This window comes from Colletotrichum siamense (genome assembly GCF_013390195.1).
Source record: "Colletotrichum siamense strain Cg363 chromosome Unknown KSG_Cg363_contig02, whole genome shotgun sequence".
In the NCBI taxonomy this organism is placed as follows: domain Eukaryota; kingdom Fungi; phylum Ascomycota; class Sordariomycetes; order Glomerellales; family Glomerellaceae; genus Colletotrichum; species Colletotrichum siamense.
The window spans coordinates 5,376,947-5,389,837 of NW_023501015.1; the positions used below are offsets into that span (position 1 = coordinate 5,376,947).

The 12,891-nt window shown below is 54.7% G+C and overlaps 6 protein-coding genes across 6 annotated transcripts; 2 read left to right on the forward strand and 4 right to left on the reverse strand.

The window, feature by feature from the left end:
* Positions 1-1,152: 1,152 nt before the first annotated feature.
* Positions 1,153-3,712, forward strand: CGCS363_v003401 (putative transcriptional regulatory protein; the record flags this gene model as incomplete). The annotated part of the gene is made up of 8 exons (XM_036635250.1): positions 1,153-1,202; positions 1,275-1,397; positions 1,457-1,569; positions 1,622-1,804; positions 1,857-2,672; positions 2,728-2,903; positions 2,965-3,148; positions 3,204-3,712. The coding sequence occupies 8 exons, from the start codon at positions 1,153-1,155 to the stop codon at positions 3,710-3,712; spliced, it is 2,154 nt and encodes a 717-aa protein (XP_036498972.1).
* Positions 3,713-4,039: 327 nt separating this feature from the next.
* fap2-1 (L-saccharopine oxidase) lies at positions 4,040-5,405 on the reverse strand (the record flags this gene model as incomplete). Its single annotated transcript, XM_036635251.1, has 2 exons — positions 4,040-5,137; positions 5,196-5,405. 2 exons carry the CDS (start codon positions 5,403-5,405, stop codon positions 4,040-4,042), a joined length of 1,308 nt encoding a protein of 435 aa, XP_036498971.1.
* Positions 5,406-6,417: 1,012 nt separating this feature from the next.
* Positions 6,418-8,336, reverse strand: CGCS363_v003403 (Delta-1-pyrroline-5-carboxylate dehydrogenase; the record flags this gene model as incomplete). The annotated part of the gene is made up of 4 exons (XM_036635252.1): positions 6,418-6,590; positions 6,655-7,604; positions 7,663-8,135; positions 8,193-8,336. The coding sequence occupies 4 exons, from the start codon at positions 8,334-8,336 to the stop codon at positions 6,418-6,420; spliced, it is 1,740 nt and encodes a 579-aa protein (XP_036498970.1).
* Positions 8,337-9,141: 805 nt separating this feature from the next.
* CGCS363_v003404 (uncharacterized protein) lies at positions 9,142-10,035 on the forward strand (the record flags this gene model as incomplete). Its single annotated transcript, XM_036635253.1, has 2 exons — positions 9,142-9,272; positions 9,324-10,035. 2 exons carry the CDS (start codon positions 9,142-9,144, stop codon positions 10,033-10,035), a joined length of 843 nt encoding a protein of 280 aa, XP_036498977.1.
* A 180-nt stretch (positions 10,036-10,215) lies between these two features.
* Positions 10,216-11,184, reverse strand: P5CR-1 (Pyrroline-5-carboxylate reductase; the record flags this gene model as incomplete). The annotated part of the gene is made up of 2 exons (XM_036635254.1): positions 10,216-11,087; positions 11,142-11,184. The coding sequence occupies 2 exons, from the start codon at positions 11,182-11,184 to the stop codon at positions 10,216-10,218; spliced, it is 915 nt and encodes a 304-aa protein (XP_036498976.1).
* A 362-nt stretch (positions 11,185-11,546) lies between these two features.
* Positions 11,547-12,646, reverse strand: CGCS363_v003406 (putative proline dehydrogenase; the record flags this gene model as incomplete). The annotated part of the gene is made up of 2 exons (XM_036635255.1): positions 11,547-12,369; positions 12,435-12,646. The coding sequence occupies 2 exons, from the start codon at positions 12,644-12,646 to the stop codon at positions 11,547-11,549; spliced, it is 1,035 nt and encodes a 344-aa protein (XP_036498975.1).
* Between the last annotated feature and the right edge of the window lie 245 nt (positions 12,647-12,891).

Below are 12,891 nucleotides of genomic sequence, written 5' to 3' on the forward strand. Positions count from 1 at the left end.
CCCAAGCGCCAGACTCACTGATGTCACTGTCGGATGCTTCCCGCGTGTCTGGAGACCGGTGGGAACGTGTGAACTTGAATGCAGTGGTGACGCTTATTTTCCGCTTCCCCATGGGGAGCGCAGAGACAGTTGAGATGACGGCGTGGTCGTGGAGAAACTGTTACGTACAAAGAAGAATGCGCTGCCACCTTGCCCGGTCTAAGCGACCAGAGCGTGTGCCACCAGTGTCGCCAGATTAGTCGGCGAAAAATACGGACTCTAATGCAGAGGCCGCCGCGCATTGTCGTGCAGGAGCACATGTTCGCGGCCTTTTTTCTTCCAGAGGAAAGCCTGCGCGAGTGGCGTGGGCTGTCTCTAGATATGATAAACAGATACTTCTATAAGGGAAGACGCGATTGGCCTTTCTTAGCCTTCTACTAACGCAGTGCTGGGAGGGTTGTAATGGCTCGCTACTGATATCGGATGAGCCGCGGCGGCTCTAATGAGACACTACGCTAGTTTGAGTGTGGCAGACTGACTTGTCATGTACATGGCAGATGCCAACACGGAGCACGGAGAACGAAGCCGTTCGTTCTCTTCCCCCGCATTCGACCGGCCGAGGCGTCTGTCAGTTGTTTCGCTTCATTGGCAGAGACTCTTGTTGTTTCCACCGTCGGAGAGATACCTATCGCTACTTCTGCACTCTGACAACATGGGTGCGTGTCTTTAGCCCCCGAAAACCGACATACGACCGGCCCTCCGGATGCATCGTCGTGCTCGTCGACAAGAGGAACATTGACTGTTATCTTCAAAGGGGTATCTTGCAGGCAACTGATACCTCTTAGCTGCGTCCGTTATCGGGCATAACGGCCGGATAGTTAACACATACATAGTGCACATCGTGCTTTATCACCGACGCAGTCTTTGGGACTAGATAGCATGCGGAACTTAGTGCAGATAAGCCCCCTAGTCAGTGCCCAGCAGAAGGGAAAAAAATTAGTTCTCCACCACGGAATCGCTACCCCGCGTTTCTGGTTCCACGATAGTCGTCACGTCACCCTTTGAGGCTCGCACCACCGTCGCGTGTCCAAAGACTGTATCAATATCTCGGTTTGATTGAATTTTCCTTCTTTGGGAACAGGTTTTGCTGTCTTGTGTTATTGGAACGGCGCAATGGAACCCGGGACTGGACGCAACAAGGTTACGAAAAGATCTTCAAACGCGTGAGTTCGGCGTTCTTCGGCGCGTCTGCCGGCCGACTTTCTGGGCCGCTCCGCTGACCCTCTGTTGGACAGGTGTGTAAGATGTCGGAGGCAAAAGATCAAGTGTTCGGGGTCGCAGCCATGCGATGCATGCGGCAAGCGCAAACAGTCCTGCACATTCGATGAGCGCGACCAGAGGATAGTGGTCACCAGAGGGTAAATCTCATCTCACCGTCCGCTGAAGAATTAAACACCCACTTACACGGCCGCTCCAGTTATATCATCGACTTACAGCAGCGGATCGAACGATGGGAACGCAGCAAGAGCACCAATGAGCCGGCGCGGGACTCGATCGAAGGCGGCCAGGCTGCCGACAAAGTCGAGAGTGGTCTGTTATCTCTGGCTTCTCATCCGAAATGAGCAAACTAACTCCCTTGCAGGGTCTGAGAGCGATGTAAGCATGGCAGGGGCGGAAGGTCCAGACTCAACCCAACCTTCGAGAGGCACTGAGAAGCAGCAGGACGCCCACCCCAAGCCGCCCATGGACCCGGTGGCCTCGACGCTCATCAACCCATTGTCTACTGGGCAGTCGGAGTTTATGACAGCGCCGACAGGAAGGATATGTTAGTTATTCCCAAAGCACATCGACTTTACAGGTCATTGACAGCCATGCAGTCTACTTGGGAACATCGTCCAACTGGTCCTTCACACGCCGCGTCCTCAACATCACGCATCAATACATCAACAAAACCCCTCTGCCCACGAGCGCACTCATCTTCGATGCCGCGGCCTACACCCTCGATTGGGATGGCTACCGCATTGGGGAGGGCCCCGAGATGCCGGCTCTCCCAACGCAGGACTATGCCATCTACCTGGTCAACGCAGTGAAGTTTCACTGCAGCCAAATGTTCCACCTCTTCGACGAAGAGTCCTTTATGAAATCCCTCTACCACTTTTACTCAGACCCAAATCCAAGGGCTGACCCCACGGACCTATGGTTCATCCATTTCCTTTTGATACTCGCCTTTGGAAAGGCATTCACGACGAAGGCCAACAGAAGTCGAAAGCCCCCAGGCCACGACTATTTCATCAAAGCTGTACAGCTTCTCCCCGACCTTAGCGTTCTGCTGAAGCAAGCTGCTCTCTCGACAGAGATTCTCTGCTCACTTGCACTGTACATGCAATGCGTCGACTTTCGGCATGCCTCCCACAACTTCATCGGCCAAGCCATACGCATGGCCTTGGGTGAGGGCATGCACACAGACATGCCGACGCAAGTGCTGGGAGAGGCATACGTCGAGAGGTGTCGAAGGATCTGGTACACAGCACACATTCTGGATCGAGAGATGACGTCCCTTTTCGGTCTTCCGCCTTCAATCCACGATGATTATGTGCAGTGTCGACTGCCAACATATTCTGGTTCGTCACAAAGGACTGCGGCCTTGCGGATGAGGATAAAACTGTCCGAGGTCATCGGCAGTATTAACAGAAGTAAGTTGTTCACTCGATAATTACCAGAATTCAAGCTGACCAAGTTCCTCAACAGAAGTGTACGGTCGAGACGGTAGACTCAACAATAAGTTCATGTTGGGGACTAAAACCGTACTGGAAAGCATGGCACATGTCGCCAACGACCTTCAACAGTCCTTCGCGCTCCCGCTCGAGAGGGATACAAGCTGCATCTCCAGGACATCGGCCCATTTACACCTACTACATCATCAGGTTAGTCGTTCTAAAAGTCATTTGCTGGTCATAAGGTAAGCTAACCAAACCTCTTTTCCAGTGCATTGTCCTTGCCACAAGACCGTTGCTATTTTGCTTCTTGAAGATCCGATTCGAATCCGAGAGTAAATGCACCGAGCTACTGGGATCATCTCAGACGGTGCGAAATTTGATACAAATGTGCATGGACTCTTCCCAACAAATGATTGCGATTCTGGACTGCCTACAGTCGCAGGGTCTTTTGGGTAAGTCGTGTCGCAATCGAGTATTTCTGTATTACAATCTGACACGGACCTCCAGAAACCTTCCTTCCATTTGACTTGGAGGCGATCTTCGTCTCTACGGGAAGTCTATTGCTGGGACCCGCAATCGACCCGCAGGCCTTCGAAGGCGTGGTTCCCTCGCTCGAAAAGGCGTACGCTGTTTTTGATGAAATGATCGCCGCTGGGAATGCGGTGGCAAATTTCCAGAAAGCAGAGCTGCAACAACTCGAAATCATGTTGCAACAGTTGACACATACACACCCACAGCCAGCAGCAGATGACTCCGGCGCGGCGAATGAGGCGCCATGTCAACAGCAGCAGCAGCAAATAGCCGACGACACGAGCCCTCATGATACAGTGATTTCCTCGTTGGCTACGGATTTGTCCCAGAATGAGAGCTATACCTCGTCGCTGCCGGGGAATCTGGAGGAAATGACTTTTGATAGCGGCCTGACCATGACTCAATTGCTGGATATGGCGAATTCGATAGAGCACGAGGATACGGAATGGATGTCACAAACAATTGTCGAGCATAGCATTTGGTAGTCTGGTTGAACAACAGCGATTTGACTTTTCTCTCCCACATGAAGACCACAATATGCATGATGTCTGCAGGATAGGACTTTGCGTAACGTACGGGATCGCCTCAAAGTCTCCCAACCCCATCGAGACCTTCCGTTTCTGTCTCTCAGCTGCCCCCTGATTGCTCAACCTCTGTGGGCCTGGGGCGCCACGACTCGTTTCGGCTCCTCGGCGACCCCGAGGCTCGGGTACATATGCAGCATCAACAGCAGACGGTCGATCACACCTCATTCTCAGCTTGACAGGTTGGAAGTATCAAAGTACACAATGCTATTATTAACTACATATCTTCTACAACTTGGAGGCCTTGGGGTTCTGCAGCTCTGCAAACTCCATGGTGTTTCCGAGACGCCAGCTGACAGTGTCTCCCCACTTGCCGTCATCGCCGCCGACGTCCTTCCAGCGCCACTTGTCAACGGGTTGCTTCCCGTCCGCGGCCTCGAGCAGGTTCTTCACCCAGTCTCCGATCAGGGGGATAAGCTTGGCGGCGTGCCCGGAATCACCAGACATCAACACCACCGACGAGCTCGATTTGGGGACGTAGTCGATGATGAAGTCCGAGTCATTGGTGTCGGCAAACCAGCAGAGAGACTGCTTCACCAGAGGCCTGTCGGCAAGCTCTGGCAGCGTCTCTCGGAGCAGCTGCCGCACCTTCTCCTGGTCGTGCAGGGGCATGAAGGCGCTCTCGGCATGTGAAGGCGGGAGTGAGACACCGGTCTTGGGATCCGTGTTCACGTACCCACCGCCCATGGGGCACAGCTTGAGGAGGTTGGTCTTCGGGTCAGGCTCGAAGTAGAAGCCGTAGTCGCGGGCATAGGTGACGGGGATGCCACGCAGGGCGGATGTCTCGTCTTCAGTGAGATGGACGTGTGCAACGGACCACGACTTGGCGACCACCTGCTTGCCGCACTCTGGCACCAGCCGCGCGGCAGCAGCGCCGACTGCGACGATAACGAGCTTCGCCGGTACATGGCGGCCCTGCTGCGTCCTGATACCGGTGGCTTTCCTGCCTCCCGGGGTGTTCTGGTAAACAATCTCCCTCACGCCGCCGTGCTGGCCGAGGAAGTACTTGACGCCTCGTACCTGCGTCGCCTTGTACAGGGCGATCAGGGCGTTCCCAGAATGGACGTACCCATCAAACGTGTTGAGATAGCCCTTCCACCCGGAACAGTGTCCGGCCTTGTACTGCCAGACGTTCTCCTCAATGTCCTTGCCACCTTCGATTGGGATAACATGCTTAGCCAAGACCGGGTTGATTTCCGCGGCCTTTTGGAATCTCTTGAGCGTCTCAATGGCCCTGTCAGGGGCCTTACCCGAGACACAGTGAAGAAAGCCGACCTGATGGAAATGCGGCGCAAAAAGTGGCGTCTTCCAGGCCTTGATAGCTTCCTATTGCCCGAGAGTAAGCCTTTTAGTGTATCAGCTCATTTCGGAGGATGCAACTTACGAGGGTAAGATCGGTGTAGAACGGGTCCTCATATTCCGCCCTCAGAATCTTGTTGATGTCATTGGCGGCAGAGTCTTGCGGGGGTATTGTCTCGTGCTTGTCGTAAACAGAAATGTCCGTGTATCCCGCCAGGGTGAGGTGATAGGCCGTCGAGAGGCCGAAGGCGCCGGCGCCGACGATGATGATAGGATCGGACTTGCTGATACCCATGGTGATAATACTGAGAAGCGCGTGTTGAAGCTGATGTACTAGACTCCAAGGGAATCTTTGCTACGGGTGAAATTTGCTCCTTATGATGTATGTAACGTCCAGCGGCCGTCTAAGCCGTTCAGTCCACCGCCGGTTCCGTTCGGGAAATGGACCGGCTTCGGACCCATGGTTGCGGTGTTGCGGTGAAGCTATTCCCGGACAATGCGGGGGACCGAGTGACGGGCCAACGTGATCTTACGACGCTGACCACGTCGGCTGGTCTCCCATGTGGCGGTCGAGACCACGCGTATCGAACCGGTTGCTCGAGACGGGTGCTGAACCGCATATCTTCACAATCGTCATGAACACAGTCGGAAGCACTTCCGACTTATTGAAATCATTGTCATTGGCTGAACGGGCCGATGTGGGGCTGGAGTATCGGCATCGGGACCTCGACCCGTGTTCTCATTGTCCAAGGCAGGCCCTCTTCCCCAGACCCCAGACACGATGACCAGGTGTTTGCCTGGAGATGGGATCACGGTACGTACTGTTGAGTCCGGAGACAAGCGATGGCAGAGTTCGGTCCGCGTGGTCCTTCGCAGAAGACAGCAATTACGAGGAAATAGAGACGAACATTACGGAGGACATTCTTCAGCAAACGAAGGCTGCATCTGTTGGTGTGGTCCCTGTCGCCCAACAAGGCTTGACCAACGCATAATCGCGGGCCATTTTCATCCGTACTTTACATGACTCTCCGGCATAAACGTGCTGACAATGACAATTTGGCTGACTACAGCGTGTTTACCCTGCCCTGCACAGCGCCCGACTAGGCAAGCCAACAGTCGGATCAGCCCAGTTGAAACTTGAAGAATGGAGCACTATGAAGCTCGAGGGTGATGCTTGTGATGGGTCGGTAATCATCAATGTCATTGGACTACTGAATAACTCTCTAAATTACATATTTCGCCTATCCCGAATGCACATGCCACCAGGCCCCGTCACGCCATTTTTTTCAACCACCCGTGCGCGATTTTTATTTGTTGCTGGGGTACTCGAAGTCGGTCAGGGGGAAGAACTCCTCCTTGATCAATCTCGGGCTCGTGAAGCGTCTCATGACGTCAGCACTGCCGGCCTTGTCGTTGGTTCCGGAGCTACGGGCACCGCCGAAGGACTGTTGGCCGATGAGGGCGGCGGTGGTCTTGCAGTCTGGAGAAGAAATGGGTTAATACTCTGGCGAAGACGATCAAGTATGGGAAGATTGTGAACTTACTGATGTAGAAGTTGCCGGCAGAGTAGCGCAGGGTGTCCTCCGCCTCGCGGATGGCGGTGCGGTCCTTGGCGAACACGGCGCCGGTGAGGGCGAAGCCGCCGCCACCCTGGTCGACCTTCTTCAGAGTGGAGGACCACTCGGCGTCGGGGTAGATGTTGACGGCCAGGACGGGGCCGAAGATCTCCTCATTGAAGAGACGGTGCTCGGGGGAGTCGGCGAGGTAGACGGTCGGGTTGACGTAGTATCCGTTGGAGCCATCGTAGGTGCCGCCGACGAGCAGCTTCAGAGAGGGGTCCTTGTTGCTCTCGTCGATGATGCGCTTGATCTTCTCGAACGAGCGGTCGTGGATGACGGGGCCCATGAAGGCGTTGAGGTTGCCGTCGGGGCTGCCGATGGTGATCTTCTTGACGTTCTCGGTCAACTTGGACAGGAACTCGTCGGCGCGGGACTGGGGGATGTAGACGCGGGATGTGGCAGAGCACTTCTGGCCCTGGTACTCGAAGGCGCCGCGGAGGGTGTGGAGGGCGGCGCTGTCGATGTCGGCGGAGGGGTGGATGAGGTGGAAATTCTTGCCGCTGGTCTCGCCGACGATCTTAGGGAAGTCGCGGTAGGTCTTGTTGCCGATGCCCTCGCCGATCTTGGCGTACAAGGAGCGGAAGACGTCAGAGGAGCCGACGAAGTTCAGGCCGGCGAATTCGCGGTGCTTGAGAACGACATCGGTGACCTCCTCGGCGTCGCCGGGGACGAACTGGATAACGTTGGGAGGGAGGCCGGCCTCGAGAAGGATGTTGTAGACAAGTTGGCTGGCGTAGATGTTGCTGGGCGAAGGCTTCCAGAGCACGACGTTACCCAAGAGCGCGGGACCGGAAATCAGGTTGCCACCGATAGCGGTGAAGTTAAAGGGGGATACGGCGTAGACGAATCCCTCGAGAGGGCGCCACTCCAGACGACTAATTATGAGTTAGTTATGGTAGGCAGAAAACGGTTCATGTGTGCGTAGTCGCTTACCTCCACATGCCGTCGGATCCACGTTCAGGCTGCTTCTCCAAAATCTCAGCAGCAAAGTTGCAGTTAAGTCTGAAGAAGTCGGCCAACTCAGCAGCCGCATCGATCTCTCCCTGCCACATGTTCTTGCCCTGGCCGAGCATAGTAGCGGCAATAAGCTCATATCTGTACTTGGTGACGACCAGCTCGGCGGCCTTCAGGAAGATCGCCGCCCTGTCGACGAAAGGTGTGTTCTCCCAGCTCTTCTTAGCCTCCAGCGCGGAGTCGATAGCGGCAGCAACCTGCTCCTTAGACGCGAGAGGGAAGTTGGAGAACTTCTTGCCGTGCGCGTGGGGCATAACGGTGTCGAAAGACTTGGAGGCGGAGTGAACCTGGCCATTGTAGAAAAGGTCGCTGCGTGCGGGGAGTTCAGACTTGAGCTTGTTCAGGGCCTCCTCCAACTTGGCGCGCTCAGGCGAGCCTTTCCTGTACTCAGGCTGTGTCGATTATTAGCTATTTGCTCGGGCGTTGCTTTGGGCAAGTGGGAGATTTACGTTAGGCTCATTTCTGGGGTCTGGTAGTCTAAATGGCACGGTGGCCTTAGTTCTTGTTTGTTGCAGGCCGACGGGAACTGCGAAAGGACGGAGGGCACCCCTCATAGACCGCGCGGGCCTTGCGATAACGCTGGCGACTTGCATTGTCGAGTATATGATGTAAAAATGTATGAGGTTCGCGGTGAGGGGGCGAAAAAGTTCGTGATACCGGAATAAGGATGATTCGCAAGCACGACAAGCCGTTCCTCTGAAGCTGATTGAGATACTGAAGATATACCACCTCCCATACTTTCGCCGTCTGAGAGCTCTATTTGATAGCAATAATGCCGGCCATGCTCCCGACTGTCGTCAAGTGCCATTGACCAATCACGTCTAAGATCGATGTCATTCCGTGCGTGATGCCGAGATCGGACGGGGCGGATCTCCGAGCGGGGTGCTCGACGGGCACCCAGCCGATATCTTTACATGCAGCCTCCCCGCCGTGCGGCGCGTGTGTTACATTTCCCCGCAAACACCGGGGGCTGGGATCTTGAATCAGCTCCGGCGTCTTGTGACGCCCGATTACACGCCGATGATAGCCATCGTATCGTGAGCCGGCTTCATGTCACCGGGTGCCAGCGAAGGACCGCTTGCTCAGCCGCCGATGTACCAACTTGTTACTAAGTATCTGTCATACTTGCGCTCTTGATCTGTACAAAACTTGCAGATAAATTTGATTAACTAGGTAAAATGTGTTCCAGCCGTATAATTCCTAGTCACATGAGTGCACCAACTGTAGAGTTCGTCTTAAGTTGAACGGTCTTGTTGGTGTTGTTTGGCTGGTCTTGGGTATCGATTTCATGAAATGCGGATCCGTAGAGGTGTTCGCAGATAAGTAGGACATTGCCCACGTCCCGTGAGATGAACCGCCTGAAGCATATCCGACCTGCGAACGCCAGATTCTCGACCAATGACACACACAGAGGCCAAGAAGGGCGCGGCACACGACCCTTGCCCTCTCCTGGGTCAGTTGACAGGGGACCTCACAGCCGGGGCCTTCTCCGCAATTTTGATCTCCCCGGCCGTCACGATACTAGATCGGTAAGACACACAGATCATGGACCCTGAAATCTTTGACTAACAAAAAGCAAGGGCGGTGGTGGAGAGAACCTCGACCGGACGGCCCCTCATCCGAGGTCTCCGCTCCCAGCTATCGTCCGCTCTCCGCCACCCACGGGCCTTCTTCCTGGGCAAGCCGCTGGGCATAGTCTGGACCCTGTACGCAGCGACTTACGTCACAGCAAACGCCGCGACGACGCTGGCGGAGAGATACGACGGAGCCGCAGCCGTGAGCACGGCGACCTTCGCGTCCACGTTCCTCGTCAACGTACCCCTCGGCGTGTGGAAGGACCTCCGCTTCGCAGAGATCTTTGGGTCCGCCGCTGCTTCCGGGGCGACGGCTGTGTCGACGACGCCGCGAGTGCTCCCGAGGGCCGCGACGGCGACGTTCCTGGTGAGAGATGCCGTGACCATCTTTGGGTCGTTTACGCTCCCGACGTGGGTATCGGCTGGTATCCCGGACAGCGTGACGGCTTCTCCACATGCCAAGGCGACTATCACGCAGCTGACCGTGCCGGTGATGTCTCAGCTGGTAGCGTCTCCAATACACTTGATTGCGTTGGACTACTATGAGAGGCAGGGGAAGATGCCATTCTCCAACCGGGTTGCGAAAACGAAGGAGCATGTGCCATCGACGATAGTCATGCGGTGCATCAGGATCATTCCTGCATTCAGTATTGGCTGCGTGGCCAACTTAGAGTTTAGGTCTTTTTTCCATAATTGGATAGGTTCAATGGCACAATAGAATATGCATTTCTTGGCTACACGAGATCGAAGGAACAAATCAAGTTGACGACATGTGGATGGGAAGGCGATGCCATTGCTGTTTGGGCTAGAAGGTTACATCTCTCGACCATGCTTTGCGCAGGAGATGATCAAAATAAAATTTTCAAAGATGTTTCAATTTAGCATCGATTCTATATCTCTATGAACGCCTTGTGTCGTTGAGGTGAGGTGTTGTCTCCATCAATCGAGCTATGGTGACAGCCTCTCTGAGCGCCTTGCCAATGTGACCTCTAACTGCTCCCTCCTCCAAGACCATCAGGCCTCCAATTGTGCATCCTTCAGGTGAAGTGCCCTGGTCTCTAAGCAAAGACGGGTGAAGGCCGTTTTGCATCAAAGTTGCACTTCCTAGCATGGATTGAAAGATCATGGTAGAGGCCAGGTTTCTAGGCACGCCCACCGCAACCGCAGCATCAATCATCGCGTCACAAATGACGCCCCAGAAAGCGGGCGTTGACCCTCCAACAGCCGTCGTAGCGTTCATCAACTTAGGAGCGATCTTCACCGCCTTTCCGATCTTTTCGAAAATGGCCTCCGTGAGCTCCATGTAGGGGGCTGGGACCGGAGGGTCCGAGATCTCGATTGCGGTGAGGGACTGAGAGACCATGGCGGCAATGTTGGGAAGGGTTCGCACAACCCAGGCTCGACCCTCGGTGTTATCGGCCGTTGTCTCGCCTCCGTACAGAGTCGACTCCAGCTTCCCTCTCGTCCACCCAGCAGCAACACTGATCAGGAGCTTGTCCTTCAATGCATCCGCTGTGCCCGGCTGGGAGAGAACAGACTCCACGTCGCCGGGGTCTACACCAAGAATGACGACTTGAGATGCTTTCAAGGCAGCAATATTGTCACCCCTCGTGACCTTGAGTTTGTCTCCCGCATCGGGAAATTTGCCCTTCAGAGCACTCTCTGATTGCTCACTTCGAACACAAGCAATGAACTTGGTGATGGGGAGCGTGTAATTCTCGCTCTTTGAGGCGTCAAACAGCGCCTTGAGAATTGGAATTCCAAGATTCCCTAATGTATCTACATCAGTGACTGGTATACCGCTTCTTGGGGATTTAGACTTACCGCAGCCCAAGATGCAAAGGGTGAGGTCTTTCAATTCCGCCATGATTGTCGGTAGTTGCTGTGCCAAATTTGTGATTGATGATGGCTCAGCGAGCAGTTTGACCAGAGTCACAGTAGTAACAAAACGCAAGGATCAAACTTCAAATCCTCGCCTACGCATCGAGATTTGAGTTTTGTCGTTCACGACTATCACAAGCCACACTAACTTCCCCTCATCAGAGGCAACACACTCGGGAGCCTCCCGGCTCAAGGATGTGGGGTAAGTGGAGAAGCAACGGGAGCACTCCCGGTCGTGCTACACAATTCAAAGATAGCATTCCAAAGATAGTCACAAGGCAGCAGTGATCCACTTGATCTGTCGAAAATCTCCGATTAACGAAAAAAGAGGGACATATCTTTTTATCTCTAGCCAACAGGCCGAGACCGGAACGATCTAGATCGCAACCGTCTGCCCAGCTCCGCCTTGAGCGCGGCATACTCGTCCACCGTCCTCGAAACCGCATCCCTGTTCTCCACCGCTCTCCGCAAAAGATACGCCACGCACTCTCCCATGGTCCCCCACGTCGAGCACTTCCACACCTGCGGCGACGGGTCCTGGCCGTCCTTCAGCTGCAGCAACGCAAAGCTGACTTCATCCGACATGCCCTGGAGCTGCGCGAAACCGACCGGCACCGTCGGGAGGTTATCCTTCATTCTTTGTTGGTGCAGCTTGTGGGCCGTGACGACGCTGTGCTTGTTGTGGCTGGCGAGGAACAGGTTCAGAGACGGGAACGGCTTGCCTCCCGGTGCACCGTACTCCCCAATCTGCCGCCTAAGGGCTCCCTGGGCAATCATGTTGTAGGCGTCATCTGTGTCCTGCTTCGTATCGTGGATCAGGGACCGCTCATCCGAGCCGATGTAGGCGCCTCTGACAAGCTTCAGGCCAAGGGTGAAGCCTTCGTTGTTTGCGAGCTCGAGATGCTTGGCGAGGGTCGCCGGGGTGCTCTTCAGGTATGCTTGGTAGGTCTGGTAGATGGTTGCGTAGCCGTCGCGGTTGTACTTGCGCATCAGTTCGAGACCAGCTCTGAAGATGCCCCACTGGAACTTTTGAGACTCGGCGTCGAGCAGAAGACGGATGCCCCTCTCCTTGCAGCGGATGGAGACCTCGTCAAGAGCATCCATCATCTGCTGAGGAGGCAGTTCATCTGCTGCAAAAGCGGCCGTTACTCTCGGTCCACCACCAGTAAGTCTGTTTTCGCAATGTTAGCTGTCCTGTTTCGAAAGAGTAAAATTCAGAAGGTGATGGGAACTCACTTTAACGCCAGCTGATCACCCTCGCCGAGCAAGTCCACCGTCTCCAACGCTCCTTTCCTCCATACTTCAATGTTGGAGCAGTTCCCTGACTTTGCGTCCTTTTCCGCATCGATACCGAGACCGTGCTCGGTGTTGGTCTTGTGATCAAAAACAGTTTCTTTCGCATATGTGAGAATTGTGCCGCGGAAGCCCATAAATCTCAGATGCCGCATAGTGTCCTTTGTCTCTGCTGGTGACTCTCCTGCACAGAATTGTCTGTAGAAGAGCGTCTTCAGGACGGAGTGTAGTACGGGGTTTCGGTCGACATCAAACAGGAGGCTTCTGTTTGGTCTTGTGAGGAAGGAAAGAACTGATAGAGATGGACCAAGGAGGTATGGCTTGGAGGATATCGCAGAGACCAGCAGTGATCTCAAAAGGACTGGTGTTGGGAGGGCTGATAGTGTGGCGGGCTTGCTTG